Genomic DNA, 17,125 nt, shown 5'->3' with positions numbered 1-17,125 from the left:
ATATTCAGGGGATTTACATAATTTTCAATGTGGGATTCCCCAAAGTGACGCATGCGCAGACAAATTCAATGGGGATTCACATAATTTTCAATGTGGGATTCCCCAAAGTGACGCATGCGRAGACAAATTCAATGCATGACATCATGATCCAAAAATAGCACACAATTCTCAGAATTTTGAGTGGGGGATTCCCGGAATCCAGGAGTGGGATCCGGATTCCTGGAACCAGGATCCAGGAGTGGGGGTCTAAATTCCCGGAAATGGCGCATGCGCAGATGAAGTGAATTAGAATCGGCACAGCTTAACTACTGATGAGTATTTAGTAAACCTCGTTCAATGGCGCGTAAATGTATCTTTATGTGTAAACTGGTTTTTCGCAATTACGGCTTTAGTCGAAGTAACAATTTTCTTGCTGAACCGAGTTGATCGCTTTCGGTATTAATTATTTCAGCAGGAAGACTTTATGGAAGCTTGAAGAAAGGCCTTTGTGTAAGGAATGTGCAAGTTAATGGCGAACTGTTGAATTTTAGTTGGATATGACAATATTTTCCTATTGACAATATAGGAGGGGACATCATTAAAGTGTGTCTGTGGTAGGAATACAAAAGCAACCCACACCGATCTCCAACAAACTAGAGTTTAAACACAATCACCGATTAGGGCGATAATTTTGGTTGTGTTTATAAGATTGGGATCGATCAGCGAATTTGTTTGTTGTTTATGTGTTTTCGTTGTGTTTTTATTTAGTTTTCTAGTGGAATAATTATGGGAAGTTTACTGCTGTACTATGACATAGAAGCAAGTAATCTATTGTGTTAATTATAATGACAGTTTCCCAGATGAAACTGTATACTATCTTAGTTAAACAATTGACATTGTGAACATATCATGCGCGAGACCTAGAGTACCTGACTAAGAAGTCGCACTAGAGGAGAAACGTGTTTGTCGAAAGATAAGCTCCAAATTAACTTCCTTTAATTTGCCATGTTTAGAAAATCATCCGACATTGGGATGTAGTATTCTCTCCGTTTAGTTGTACGAGCACTAATCCGATTTAGCTAAAAACAAATTTATTTATTTCAACATTAAACGACATTCTCGAGCAACATGAGGGATAAGAAAGTGAACACTGGCATACCGGTAACAGATGCGTCTCATTTTCATGGCTTTTCGACCTTAACCACTGATGTGAATTAGGTATTTAAGGAAGATTTAATTTACCGAGGGGAAAGAAGAAAAATTATCCTTTTCGAAACCACTCAAGTATGGTTAACGAATTTTTAACCACATTCAATTAGTAACATATCCACTTGAAATCAGTCTAATGTGCTCAGCGAAATCGAATACATTTAGACTTCAACGCGTATCTAGCCCGACGTATATAAGAATATAGACCCCAAAAGGTCTGATCTAAAATATCACCTTGTATTTGTGGCGAATGAGAATTTAAATCGTGACAAACACACCTAATTTACGTGTGATACATTGTGGAAAAAAATTGTATTTATAGTTTTTATCGTTTTAATTCAATTGCTTTAAATGTAGCAATTAATTTCATGTGAAATGGACAAAGTGAGTGTTTGTTTTTGTTTGTTTGCTATCATGTATTCTCATATTTTGTATTTAATGCCAATAAATTAGTGAGTGGAATTGTAATAACAATTAACCTGAGGTTTTTGATGACTGGTTTTATCGATGTTGTCATAAATATAATAAATCGCAAACTACACACATTTACGTTCTTTTAGATAAACAACCATAAAAACCATCAAAACGATAAATTAAAAAATATTTTATTAATTATAAATTGTTTGCATTCAGCCTATGAAAATTACAAAATATGAGAAATTCCTGTAGTTATATAGTTATATAAAATGACCATAAATTGAGGATTTTTTGTGAAGATTGTAAGATTTTGCATCAGAAATGACTAGAGCAGTTTTGAAGAGAATATGTAATTTGCATTTATGTGCGGCCGGCTATTTTAATATAATAACAAAGAGTTCAGTTTCTTTGTAAAATTGCTGAAAATTCGGTTATAGTTGAAAACATTTTGGAATCGTCGACGAGTAGTATAATTGGTGCAATTGGTGAAAATGTCGAATTTGTAGAGAAGTTTTTGAGGAAAACATTAGAGTTGGAGGGTGATTGGGAAAGTTGTAATCTAGCAATTGGTGTAAAAAGTTGGTGCGAGGGTTGATCATAGAATCGTCTCGTTGTTAATTTAGCAAAACCAATATTGGAAAATGGAGGAAAATGAAAGAGCGAAATCGGTGTAGTTATGAGTTTTACCTTCTGTAAGAATGGCCTGCAAGAGAGTGCAAAAAAGGAAAGTTGCTTGCGTGGCTGTCATATTGTGAAGCTGACGCGCACACTGCCTATTTAAGACTCGCATCTTCGATTCCGTCCAACGTTGCACCGATCTCCACCATTCTGGAACCTGCGAACAAATCACTGCCTGAATATAAGCATTTTTACTCGTATAATAAATTCCTATACTAAACGCCTTGCTTTATGACATCTCCAGAATGGGATTTAGATTTTAAATCCGGGCCAGGAAAGCGTAGGGTGCATGGGTTAACTATAACAATAAAGGGATGGCTTCAATTGTTCGGCAGTAACCGAGTGCCGCAGGTGTTGGGGTGGTTCCAATCTACCGTCTACAGTCTCGACGTGACGTAGCGCCTTATGCTGTCAGATATACGCCATACACATTATAAACTTTGTTGAGTACATTCTAAATAATTTACGCAATATGAATACGAATATGTGGGGTTTATTAAAATGAGCGCGTTCTGAATTGCAGTAGCAGTAAATTTGCAGAGCGTATCAGGAATTACTGGTATTTTATGGCTTTGCACTCCGTGGCAAATTTCATATGCGTATGCGTGAATGTTCACCAAGCTCGTCATAGCGGCTATTTCCCTAAGAATTATATCAGCGCCGTTATATTTTCACACAATATTCTTTCCCAAAATATCCCCATCTAAACCAACATTTCACTATTTTCACCCGGATAAAACAAATCCTCAATTCACCAAATGAAATAATGCTTAGCGACATCAAATCACAATCGATCAATTTTACTCCTTTTACTCCAGCTAATTGTAAAGCTCAACCTAAAATACTTTGAAATACTTAATCCGTGAGCGCCTACAAAGACACTACTCAGTACTCAGGAATCAGTTCAAATTTCCTCCACCCAAAAAGTGCGCAATTTTGAAAATTGGCATCATATGTAAAATTACAACCGATATGTAATCCCAAAAAATATTGTTTACGAAAATTTCCAATCTAATTAAAAAACACTGGATTAAAACATTTTCACAATTCAGCGTAAATTATATTGTTAACACTTTTTAATTTCTATAAATGTATATTCGCTTATTCAATACTGATGGTATAAACTTTACAACTAGCAATATTACAAGTATTCTTATTAAACAACAAAATAAATAAAAGAATTGTCCATTCCTCGCTATTTTCTCTATTTAGATAAATAACCAGTGCCAGCACGAAGTAGAAAATATGTTAATTAATTGTTTTTGCTTCAAAGAGCAATAGCAACAAGTTTAGTCTAACTTGTGTAAAAAATATGTTCAGTAATGTTAGTCATTTTTCAACTCTTGGACAATGTAGGTTAACTACGTCCAAAAAATATGGCCACACAACGCTATCATGGCAAGTGGTAAAGATAGAAACCGTTTATATTTCTTCAGTTGACAACATTGCAATATTTTAAAGAATTTAATTTACTGAGGCAAAATAGTTTTGATTTATACAACAACTTTATTTAGTAACACTTTTGAAATAATATGAAGCATAATAATCTCAGAAAGAAGGCTGCAGGATTGTAGTCTTTTAAAACTACTTAAAAATAAAAAAAGTGTTGGAAAAGTTAGTGGTGAAGTTATCTAAAGTTTTGTTCATTATAAGATTTTTACAAAAAGCAATTCTGTAAGCGCTGTGTATTAAAAATTCTATAAATATATAAGTACAAATAAGTCGTTAAAAAGAAGTTAAAGTAATTTGTCCTTTCTCCGAATATACAATGCGTTTTAAATAAAACATTCTTCCACTTTGTAATGTATTGATTTTTAATTACAATTTGAATATAAAGTAATGGGTGTAGAGTTGAAAACATTGCGTGTTCTATTGATTTTAAATTTTGAAAACCGTTAATAGGTTTATGAAATTAACTAAAAAGTCGGCTATAGAAAATGTAGGCGTTATTAAACTGGAACGCACATTTTATATAAACTTCAATTTTGTATATTACATTGATGAATTATATGTAATGTTTGAGGTCAACTCCGTAAAGTTGTAAAGCAACTATGTGAGTTTCCATTACCTCTCTCCTTCGATTATATTAAATATTGTAACGAGAAAATGATTTATTATTTCAGTATCGAGTATCTTAAATTGCATCGAAGTAATATCAGTCATTCATTAAATTTTGAAAACTGATATTTGCTTTTTGTAAAACAGTTTAATGATGGACGTTCATTAGTAAGAGTGACCTTTGTAAAACACAAAATGAAAAATAATTTTCCACTGAATGATCTCTTACATTTGATGGTCAGTATATTTCAATTAATTTTTGCAGCTTTGAAGTTGAATTGGTACCAATATCGAAAAGCTGAATAAACAGGATCAAACATACGAACATTCGTTTACAGCTCGCCAGCAAATAATTAGTGAAGAGTTTTTACACATAACGTAGATTCATGCTTGTAATGCACGATAGTTATTCTACTTCTCTATGTAATTAGCCACTTAACTTGACGTGGAGCGATTTCCACTACTCAACTTTAAATCCTAAACCGATATATCTCCTACCAACTAACTAATAGACAATAGCCATCACTCGTTTAACAGTTTGGGGAACTAACAGATAACCTAAATCGTAATGGTTATAGCTCAAACTAAACGTACTTCAACGGAAATCGGCTCACAGGATGTGAGGTGGAGGATAATATGCTAATTACATACCATTGCTAACCTATTCTCGAGAATTTTGGCCAGACCATAATTGATTTATCAAATACTTTACACTAACTATTCATTCCCTGAATGTAAATATTTTAGTTATTTGATACGCACCCAATAGTTCTCTCGTCGTAATTATAAATTTCAAATACTCAAATATTTCATAATTAAATCAAATCAAATAAAAATCTTCCGTGTAAAAAACTAATATGTTAAGCCAAAACTTGAGATAAGGGCCATACTTTTAAGCTTTTCTTAAGATCAATCATTGTGTCATCAATCACTGAAATGTTAGATAACGAAGGAGTAACCTTTTAGGCGCTCTAAATCAACTAGCATGGGCCCGGTTCTAAGAGAGCTTATTTATAAAGTAACAAATTAAATTGTTTTTATACTAAACTAGTCAGAAGTGCTTTAAAAAATTTTTTTAGAACAAACTGTACAAAGGGCAATTAACTAAATAAAATTATTTATTGTATTTATTTATGGATATTCTATATTTTTTTGCTTAATTCAAATAAATAATGCACCTATTAGAAAGTTGACATTGATAACTAACAATGTGGAACTCTATTTTCTTAAAATGTAATTTAGAAAATGAATTTCCCGTTTGTTGTTTCCAAAAATGCCTTTAAAATGTGTTATTGTTTCTTCCCGATCTGTCGTTAAAATCTCCAAGTAATTTTTCCAATTTTTCAGATGTAAACAAAACTGTTTCTTAAATCGTTTCACTTTGTTTTTATGTCTTTTTAAAAAGTTTATTAAATACATTAGTGTCATTATGATATTATTTTTTTCCGAAAATTGATTAGTCCCTAAAACTATTTCAAGAATCAGGAAAACCATGTCAAATTCAGTATTAAATAAGAAATGCAATAAACAATTTCTATTTGCGGTGTGTTATGTTTGAAACAGCTATTTTATGGCTCATTTTGATGTAAATGTATGGCTTTGTATTAAAACATAGCTCCATCTTGAATTATAGAAACAGGCAAATTATGCAGAAAATTGTTCGTGTCGGAGATTGGCCGTAAAATGCGAACGGTCTGAGAATATTTCCATGTAGATGTACTAGTTTAAAAATATGTTTAAAATTTGTATTTGTGACAAACCATTTTCATTTACGCCCGTTTAGAACAAAATTTGAAGTGTGGTTAGAGCGAATTTACATCTTGTAGATAGTGTGGAAGCAGTCATGTGGAAGGAATGACGTTTAATATGGAATGAATTTTAAAATGTAAATTTTGGGTGAATGTTTGTTAGAGCACAAAAATTAATTTGCTTAACGTGTCGAGAGCGTTAACGTAAATTTTTGTAACCTACATGGTTATGCATCAATGTCAATTTAAAGCTGATTTTACAACCTACTGGGCATTTAATTTAATTTATCAATCGAATTTTTTGCATGATGTAACAATAAATGGTTTTAATTTCTCACAGTTGATCACACCTCTCCGATTAATGCGTTATAGAAGCTAAGAACAGTTCTAGCTGCAACTCTAGCGAAGGAAAATTAGAAATAACCAATTAGGAAAATATTCTAGCCAGCTAGGTATAACGCAGCACAGGACATTTAACAATTTTGTATTCAGCTTGCAATTTTACTGCTTACAACTTTAGAAACACAAGTTTCACGAAATTCATTTTCTCAAGGCAAGCATGCATCCGAACGTGCTTATTAACTTATTAATTAAACTTAATATTATTTACTAGTTAGCTTAGCACCGATAACAACTTTATCTTTTAAGCTGACAAGTGCAGTATTAGTTCATATTTGACGTCCGCACAGGACATTTAACAATTTATTATGAGCGACATAGGACTAGGAGCATAATTTATCACCTCGACACAGCGTCTCATTTCCAAAATCAATCTTTTGCTTATTAAATTTTCAAAAAATTCCACTCACACATAGTTCAACTAAGTTTACTAAAAACGTAAACAGCGTTATGTCTGCTTTAAAACTTTTTTGATCAATGAGTTGTATGCTTCGATGCAAGTTATTCGTAAACGTAAAGTTTGACTGCATGTTTGTCGAAAGGAGAAACGAGAGGAGAATACATTTTGCTGCATTTATGCAATTATGAGAAAAATGTTGTTTTTAGGCGATATTAAGAAACAAAACTTGAAATTAAAAAAACTTTTAGGCGCAATACCTCGCTTAATAATTGCCATGTCGGAGTAACTTTAGCATTCCTTTAAGCACATCTGCGGCTGTATTCAATGCAGTTCAAAATCACAAACAGAAAAACTGAAGCCAAAGTAAAGGTGTAAAATGAAATAAAAGTCGAGATTAATCTCAATGTTATAACGTAAAAGAGATCTCTTTTAATTGTGACAAATGATTTAAAAAGTGGTGAAAATAGAGTGAATAAAAGTTATTGATGATGTTCATAACACTTGCAGTCTCCATTAAAAATCCGAAATTTAAATTTTAACAAAACCACAGAGTTTTCTGCTGTTGAAAATTAGAGTTTTATTAAAAATTGCCTAAACATCCAAACGATTTTAATGGTGCTGCCTTTTATAACAGCTTTAAATTAAATCAATACTCGAATTAAAGCGGCTAAATGTTTTGTGTTGAATTTTGCTTTGGAAAATTTTTAGTAAAGTGCGTACGTCTGCAAATTACGTTTGTTGTATTATTAATTAGGCGACATTAAAAATAGAAACAGAGTTTTAAACTATTTCGTTTCATCCGGACTTAATAAAATGTATCGTAAATGTTGCAAAATTTATAGCGTTTTGATGGTTTTTGTTATTTGGTCATATATAACCGCGATTTTCCAACCAGTAACTGTTCATTGTTATCCTGTTAGCCAATCGTATTTTCAGAGAAGCAATTCTGTTACGACCACAGTTAATCTTAAAGTAATACCTATTCTCAGACGTAAGGCACTCTTAAATGAAAATTGCCTACATATAGCAACTTCGACATATTTCCCTTAGAATATATCTACAACATACCCACATACGCTAAAAATTAAATTTCAGCAAATAGAAAAACTTTGCGGTCTAGGTGAAACGTATTCCTAAAATTGCCACGTATGCATTGTTTCAGTTTGCGCTGAAATTTGCTTCCTGGTTTTAATGCTTTTAATGACCAATAGTCGAGCACGTGAATAAAGAATTTAATTAAGCTCCTACCATTTTCATTAAAATTTTTACTCGTCATTACAAGATAATCGTCATTTAATAAAATCGTTATGCAAATTACCAAATTCTTGAAAGCTTGCTGAAAAGTTTTTTGTAATGTTTAGTTAATTTCAGCCCTACTACTGCTCCCAATCAATTCACATTTATCAAACCTACTCCAAGGATGAAACGTGGCTTTACACACACACAATTATCAGATTAAAATCTAATTCAAAATGAAATATTTGAAACGCAAACTGGACATTATTTATACCGTTTTTTGTCCAAATTTAATTAATCCTAATCGAAACCTATAAATGCATGCTGCCACAAAATATCGACTGCTATGCGACGCGCTTTGAACATTTGCTTCAAATTATTCGATGTTTGACGTGTCATGTGTTATGTCGTTTTATAAATAAAAATATATTGCACAGCTGATGCCTGAAAAAAATGTCACGACGTTATTAGCGTTTTTGATATTCATTTCTTGCAAAACGGATAATAAATCAGATAATAATATAATCTTCGGTGAAATAAATATAGTAACATAAATATTCTATAATTTTCCCCGTATTTTAAACCATGAGTTATTGAGAAGCTATGGCGTATTGCGGAAACGGCTTATTAATAATACGGTCATAATCATTTGGTGCTTACTTAGAAAAATAGGGATTTCGCATGCGAAAAAGCTAAAGGGTGGTAAAAACGATCTGGAAATACTTATTCAATCCTAGGATGCATGACTGTTCCAACCAATAGATTTACATAACGTAGGTGAAAAATACCTTAGAGCATTTTGACATTATTTTGACAACCGCGATTGGAATTATTAAGTTCTATTATTGTTAAAATAGTAGTTGTTTATTTAAATAAAAGCTTTATTTTTATTTTTTTTTAATTTTGTACACTCTATACAGAGTGTTTTTTACAAATAGGTTTGCTTGCACTAGGTTGCATTTTCCTTTTTTTTTGTTCGTCACATAAAGCACTTTTTTTGGTTGTTAATTTTTTACTGATGTGTTGCTTGTTGTTTTGGTTGTGGATTTGTCATAAATTTTCTAATATCTTTTAAAATTGACTTGAAAATCACACAATGTTTGATAACGTTGTGATTAATTACTAAACAGTTTTGTAAACTTTGTAAATTTTCTAATATCTTTTAAAATTGACTTGAAAATCACACAATGTTTGAATAGTTGTGATTAATTACTAAAAATTTTTGTAAACTTGTTAACTATTATGTTAAAAACAGTACAAAGAAGGCATAACTATAATCTTTTAAATTATCAGTAAAAATCAAAAAGAAATTTAATACTGAACAAATAGTCGGGTACAAAATACCGACGTTATGCCTCCTAGGGTTAAAATGGCGTGTTTTTAGAAGTTACAGTAAGTTAGAAAGCTGAAATGTGATGTGGTCTGAGAATTTAATTATTATTTAGTAAAGGAGTGTTTAATAGAAGCAAGTGAGTGAGTAACAAGTATCGGTTTCGTAAAAGCAGCAACGTCTTAATAGAGAAGAGTTATTAAAAAAAGTTGAGAAGCTTAAGGGTATGCCTAATGAACATCCCTTTTATTGAATAATGTGCGTTTCTTGCATAGTTTCATTACGTCTTTATAGCATTGTTTGACGGTAGGTGGTGAGAATAGAGTTTTGGAGCATTATTACTGAGAGTATTAAGTTGTAAAAAAAATCGGTTGTTGTTTAGTTTTAAAGAAGATATTCAATTGAATAGAATGGCAGTGTGCGATGCAAGAACATCGCTTCTAAACCTACGCTGTGACATAGATAAATTGGCGCCGCAGAACAATTTCCGTCTTTTAATCACACTACATTCCCACAGAAGGGTATGGAAGAGAATGCATCTTTTCGAGAAATCAACAGCGGTTTGTAAATAAAGATACGAGAGGAGGGAATAAAAGAAAAGAAGTTCAAGAGACTATTTCAATATTGCATACGATGCAATTGAACGTGTTTGTATGCTCTATAGGGTGGTATCCGACAACGGTATAAAGGAGCACAATAAGCCGATATGATCTTATGGTCATGACTTATAACGGAGACACAATGCACAGCAAACACTGATAAGGGTATTGATCAATGTTGTAAATAATGAAGAGGAGAAGGGTCGATTATTCAAATGAAACCCCAGTATAAGACAGTAAACAATAAAAACGTTTAGGAATGAGTCGTAAATTGCAGTTTGGATGGTGAGTAAGTCGCAGTAAGGAGTAGAAGTGGAGGATTCGGTCGTTGTCTAGCGTCTGGATCTGGATCTGGAGTAGAGTTCGCGCTTTGTGTTTCGCGTTTCGCGTTCACCGGTCAGCTGTAGCGCACTCTCATCTATTTTCACTGTGTCGTGTTCTATCACAGTGCCATCTCCAGACAACAGTCAGCAGTACACCACAAAAACACCCCAATATGTAGCTTTTAAATTAATGATCCTGGCAATTGCTTCCTGCCCGTCCTGCTTTCTCTGCAGACTACTAATATTTAGCGCAGCAACGCCATTTCTATTTGTTTTCAAATTTGCTTTCAGGGTGACCGTTGCGCGATAAAATACCGCTAATATGTCAACTGGCTGTTAGTGAGGCCATCATTTACTCGTTTGTTGACTGTTGCTTTTTCTACTGGACAGGGGCAGTCAACTGCATGATATTTGAGCGTCTGTTTTTTCCCGATAATAATTGCTATTGAATAGAGCTGGACAAATTAGAGCAATAAATGCAATGGATCCGAGTAGTGGATTTTCGTTGAGGATCCTTCCTCTTCTAAGAAATACGATACGAAGGCAACAATCGATAGAGGTAGTTAAAAGGCAAAAGGTAAAGAAATGAAGTGTGGTCCCTTTGATGGCGTCCACTTAGAGAGTTGGCTAGTTAGAAGCAGCCAAGTAATTCCATTACACCAGTTCGTTGACTACGAATGCTTGCTATCGACGGCACTATTGGAATAAATCGCTAAGCTAGCGCACTATCGCCGTCTTTGAACTCCTCCTTTACTTTCGGAAAACATTGTGGCGCATTTTTCTCAATCGACAAAGGTGGTGCACTGACCCTGTTGACCCAAACTTAATGCTGATTTATTGAAAGTGCTAGTTGGATCCAATGAGGTTTTCTCGATATTAGCCAGTCTTGTCACGCGGCCGTCATGCGCAGCGCACTTTGATTGATGATTAGGCTTCAGCCGCCACGCTCATCAATTAGCGAATGTGTCTTAAAGGTAGAACGGAGGAGATGCTTGCAATAAACCCGAGATTCGCACTCGCACTACTCACATTTGGCAGTTTCGTCTTCGTTTAGGCGGCTATGTTTGAAGTCAGCTGAGTCAGTTTGTGGTTTTCTTCCTTGGAAGTTTTACTCCAATGGTTTCACCTCCACCCAACTATCTCATGAAGCACCCGATCCAATTGTCAACAGCTACCTCTTGACGCGTTCGGCTCGCGTTTTGTCGCCCCTGGAGTTGTCTGAATTTGACGGCGGTGTTTATGGCAGCTTTTCATACATGTTGCCGAAGTAACATGTTCATCTACGCAAGTAATTGATTATAGTGGGCAGGAAGTGACGTGGGCTTGTAGGTGATACATCACCAGCATGTGTGTGTGGCCGGCGCATGCATATTCATGCGGTGAACGCGGTACGAGGCTCAGGTGCTGAACCGCAGCGTTCGCTATCCCACAGTCAATGCAGTGACACGGCGTGCGGTGATTGATCACCTCTATTTAGCTAAATCCTATTGCCATATCAGCCTGAATCTCATTATTACGTCAAGCCAAGATGCTACTTGAGTTAATGTATGAACAATAGGCTTCCTGGCTTGCTCCGCCTGTTGCTATAATTTATTAATAGCCTAATAAAAGTACGCTTTGGCAGCCAGTTGTGCCCTATAGCGCCCGGGGGTAGCCCGCATTTAATACGACTACGACATTCGAAGAAAATAGCCTTCCTTATTGTCGAGCAAAAACAACACACTTTGGGAATTCTAAAATCGCGCTACTGAATAACGACACTTAAAACTTTCAAACAAATTACAACCCAGATTGAGTTTACATAAACTAGAACCTAATTTAATAAATAAATACAACCAACTGCATTATATATAATTTTTACAAAAATCTACAAATCAATAAAATGCATCCTTTCAAACATTCCATTATACACAAGTCTTCTTCCTCCTTCACTATCAATTTAAATTCATTCGAATGTCTATCCAATTACATACCACCACGTTATCGTAAATAACAAAGAAATATCACACTCGGAGCTTGAATGATGGTCGCTTTGTTTTAGAAAATCATGTACAGACTTGCAAACAATTAAAAACCCGCATTAATCGCGAGTTGAAGACTTCGCCGTGATGATGGAATGTGCATATGGAATTTCCAGTTCGCTGAATCAAGAATGTAGAAAACGCTTAATTCGACAAATGTTTCGTGTCGGCCCTCAACGAGATTGCATTTTTGCGGTATTAAGTATAAAAGCACAAATATGTCTCGCATATCTACCTATAAACACTACACCCACCACCACCTACTTTTCAAACCTCTTTCTAAAAACTTTCAAACTACAACAAACTCAATTCCGAAGAAAAATTTTACGTTGCGATCCGACCAGGAATAACTCAAACAATGCAGATAAATGCAAACTATGCAATATACGATTTATTCCTGAGTTCTTTTGTTAGCGGTAATTATTCCTGCTCGCTTCCTTTTGTTTGTGGGAAACTAATGTTCATATGCGCGATTTTAAAAAATAAATTGTATTTACGGTTTTAAAATATTATGCTTTTAGCACAAAAATCCGTGGTATATATTATAACCGTAATCCTCTCACCACCGGGAACAAACTATAAAAACGAAAATAATTTTTTTATTTAAGTCAATTTGAACCATAACTTGCACTTTCAAAAACTTTATGTTGCGTGTGCTAAAATGAAATGTACACGCCATGTCAGAAAATAATAGCGCGTTAAAGAATACAGCTGGTTGAAGCGAGATAAGAGCTTACCTAAAAGCACAACACAATTCACCGAAAGCTCTGGCACTGTAGGCACAGGTTTGCTCTTGGGGAGCTTGCCTGCAAATGTGGCTGTAGCCCGCCGTCGCGTGCTGTTGGTTGCAGGCGTGCGCCAACATCTGACCCCTCTCGACCCGCGGCTCCTGTTGCTTCTTTCAGTTAGCTGTTCATCTAGATATGCTTGATGAAAAATATTTTAAATAGTCCCACAAGATAATTGTAATAACTCAAAAATTATTTACTGGTGTTAGCTTTTGTCAACAAGACTGAAAAGAGTGAAACGATCGAAGCAATAAAGGAAAAAGATGACGGGAAAATAGAATATTTTAAATGGTTACTGTTTCCAAATACTGTTTGCGGTTTGGCGGTAGGTTTGCGGTATGAAGTTAAATATCGGGAGAAGTAAACGGAGACAAAGCGACCCATAGAGCCTAAAGCAGTCGTGTAAACTAAATAGAAACTCTCTAGTATGCGGTCGGGTTATGTCATAGCGAGATCAAATGAAAATATCAAGAATAAAAATAAAAAATAAAACGTTCATTAAATAGAACATAGGATTGACTAGAAGTAGAATGGGTCAGTCAAATTCGGGTAAAGCCGCAGGCTACTTTCATATCCGCACTGACGCCAACTCGCCACAGAAAATAAAATTATTACCCCTCGATTCGTACGTTATTCTTCCCCCTTTTTTGAGTTGAACTCTATTATATCGTGATGTTTATCGACTGCGTGATGTGCGAATTTATGGAATGGGGTTCCGTTTGGCAAATGATTTATCTGACCGTTATTATAAGTGCGGAGTACAACTAAAAAGTTAGGGTATTGAGGCCTTGGTGGACGTGTCCAATATTCAGTTCGTTTATGATGTATGACTGGTCTTGATTGATGTATTAAACGGATCAGAGTTTCCTTCATCCTAGTATCCATGGTAAACAAAATTTGCACAGCAAATATTAGCCATCAAAAGTGTGAACAAGTTAATATGCATGCGTAAATCTTGTATATTCCTGTATCGGAGTAATAGGCCTCAGTCTCGAGAGGTCTCCGGCACTACTCAACTCAACCGACAATTCGAAGTCTACATTTACGGACTTCATCAATCACCGTTCAGGCTTCCCAGTTGTCTGTTAAGTACAGAGGCTCATTACTTGTGAAATAACACTAGCACGTATTTGGCTGAAATCTGCTTAGCATATATATCGTATTTATTTATTAGTAAAATTATCTACTGAGTCCTTTTTATTCAAATCAAACCAAATGGAGAATTGAGATAAGAAAAATTGCTTGTCATTCCGAATGAAAAATGCACACAGTTTAATTAAGTTTGAAACAAGCACCTGCAACACAATACAGTATATCAAGGGTGCGAAATTATTACAGACCTATAATGAAAATATAAACGGCAATTGCAGTTCGAAAACTACTTTCGTCCCTATCAAGAATTCTAGTCGGCTATTTTAGACCATCGAAATCTTTCAAAGAGATTTATAGTTTTATTTCAAATATCAGTTCGAAAATGCTCAGTTTGTTATGAGTAAGCTTTTTGCAAGTTTCAATTCTATATCACTTTACATGTGCACGTAAAGTGTACATGATATATTCCGGACATTCAGTAATCTTGATAGCGTGGAGATTTTGGTCTCTTCTACGTATTTTATCGCATTCCTGTTCTTTAAAGTCGATGTATATTTATTTATTCAGCTGCTTGAAATGTAATGTTTTCAACGGCCGATTACAACGCTGTAATATACAGATTTGATACAGACGTAGAAAGTATTAATTCCTGTTGTTGTGGTAATTAGTAAAAGCAAATGGTCGGCCGAACGATTTGCGTGATAGCAGTAATGTGAGAAAGGGTAATTCTCATATATAAAAAAATTGACTTCCTATAGGCGTAAACCAGAGCTATATCGCGTATAGTGAGCATAACACCACCAAGATAGGAAAGTTGGTGACGGTCGCGTGTTTCCCCTCCTTGAAAGAAGCAATAAAAGCTGAAATCGGCAGATAAATTCGAAAGGATTTCATTGCGCAAGGTTCTGATGCTACTCTATTACGGCTAATGTACAGATCCAATAACTCCTTTGTTATTAATAGCAGTTCCTGTCAGCCTATCGGCCGCCACACCACTAACTCATCAGATCAATATCGCCGAGCAATTATCCAACTTAATAGCATATTCTCATTAACCCAAACCAAAACTTTACAATGCCCTTTGCTTGCCAATTTGTGCCCTACGTTGTATGTCTGCAATAGCCGATACTATCACTACCGTCATCAGCATTAGCGTGGTTCATTACAGCATGCATCTCAACGCTCTATACTCTATAAACTAATTACTTATTTAAAATAATAGTGATTGAATTAAGAAACGAGGTACGAGTTGTGGTTATAACTACTCATTTTGCAATTAGCATTAAAAGCCGGTCATTAAAGGCAATTAGCATTTAGGCGGAACCGGACACAAACAGCGGTTGAAAGCCATCGTTACTGTTCAATGAAGTGATGTAATCATTTTATTATACGGCGCACTGGCGGACTGTGGGATTTCGCGTCTAGCGAAGGGATCAGAGAACGTCTACCAGGGGTGTCCCTCTTTCCTTTGTTGTCGCGGTCGGATTTTGCTCCGATCGTATCTCAAGAATCTTTACTTCAAAAGCATTCTGCTGTTTAGATTTCAATACGAGCACTGCAAGTCTTTTTCTATTTATAAAAGAAAAAGTGTCACTCAAAAACGGAAGATGGCAAGTGTTACACCCCTGGTTACGGGCATCAAGTGAACTTGATTGAAAACTCGGCGTAGCGGACAAATACGACTAGAGTAGGATTTCCAGCTTCTGAGTCCTCTCCGCCGCATTACGGCCAACGCCTCTCTCCTCCTTCTGCTTCAGCTGTAATTATTACAGACGTTCAAAAAACTGATAGCTACAAGTAACTCGCGCGCCGTCTACCTAACTTTAAAGCATTCTTACTACTATTAAGGCACCTCCGCCAAAGCGGAGTATTTGTAAACATTTTACTCACTCATAAACTAAGTTAATTAATTCTCACCATACTTTTCACTAATTTATTCACAAAAATTACACATAGTTATAATTTTTTGACACCATTTAACCAATTACTAAACTTATTCGCCACTTTTTCAAAGCTTAATGTAAGTACCACTTTACAAAACATTTGCATCCAAGTATCGTCTTATTGCTACTTTCTTTCTTCTTAACTTAACAACTACAAATTAAACTTAATTGCATTTAAACATTTTATTAATATTAATTTTGCTTCAAAAACTTTATAGTGACCGAGTAAAATATGAAATAATACGTTACTCTGGTAATTAACTAGCTAAGTGAGATCTAAAGACTAAAGCTATAAATTAATTAACTTTACAATTAAGTGCTTCAATGAATTATCTGATCTCACATTTTCAGTGTTATAAATCATAAAAATAATTTGACGAAAGCTTATTTTACTTTTACTACCAAAATTAAAAAAATATTTATACAGAGTGTCCCAGCCAGTTACTAAACTCTAATATTGACTTTTAAATGATACAATGTTGCATATAGGAAATTGATAAATACTAATCTACTGCATTACTTAAAATTATTTTCAACCATGTTCCAAAAATAAGTTACCATACAAACTTATGTTTTTTTTTTACAACACGATATGTTTCATTGCATTTTTGGATGTAGCCTTTTAAGACAATATTTTTACTCTAAAGTTTTATTAGTCGATGTCGCTTAGTTTTAGAAATAAGACGGATTTTTTAACAAAAACATGCATTTTTTAAAAATTTATTACACAAAAACTAAGACAAGTGGAACAATTTTTTTCCTTTTTTTTTGCAAAGAAGAAAGTACAGAACTGAAAACTAACATTTTTTTAGTGTTTAGCATTTGTAAAGATTAAAAAGTTAAATGACTTTTAATTTTAATGAAACACCTTACTTATTGTTTTTGCATCTAATAGGCCGTTATAT

General features: G+C 34.5%; 1 protein-coding gene across 5 annotated transcripts in view; it reads right to left on the bottom strand.

Moving 5' to 3' along the window:
* The window catches only part of LOC123006310 (lachesin-like), a 40,864-nt gene that overhangs the window by 12,988 nt on the left and 10,751 nt on the right, over positions 1-17,125 (bottom strand). For 4 of the 5 annotated variants that reach the window (XM_044400713.1, XM_044400711.1, XM_044400714.1 and 1 more), the window contains one exon: positions 2,293-2,440. In XM_044400713.1, the coding sequence (XP_044256648.1) occupies positions 2,293-2,395 (103 nt within the window). In that variant the 5' untranslated portion in view covers positions 2,396-2,440. Of the gene's footprint in view, positions 1-2,292; positions 2,441-13,134; positions 13,238-17,125 lie in introns of those variants that run through there. The other variant, XM_044400712.1, reaches the window with a different exon arrangement.

This window comes from Tribolium madens, unplaced genomic scaffold (genome assembly GCF_015345945.1).
Source record: "Tribolium madens isolate multiple individuals breed KSU strain unplaced genomic scaffold, Tmad_KSU_1.1 Scaffold_2;HRSCAF=44;Tcas5.2_LGX, whole genome shotgun sequence".
Taxonomy (NCBI): Eukaryota; Metazoa; Arthropoda; class Insecta; order Coleoptera; family Tenebrionidae; genus Tribolium; species Tribolium madens.
Note: the sequence above shows the minus strand (reverse complement) of the source record. Positions and strands in the feature narration are given on the sequence as shown.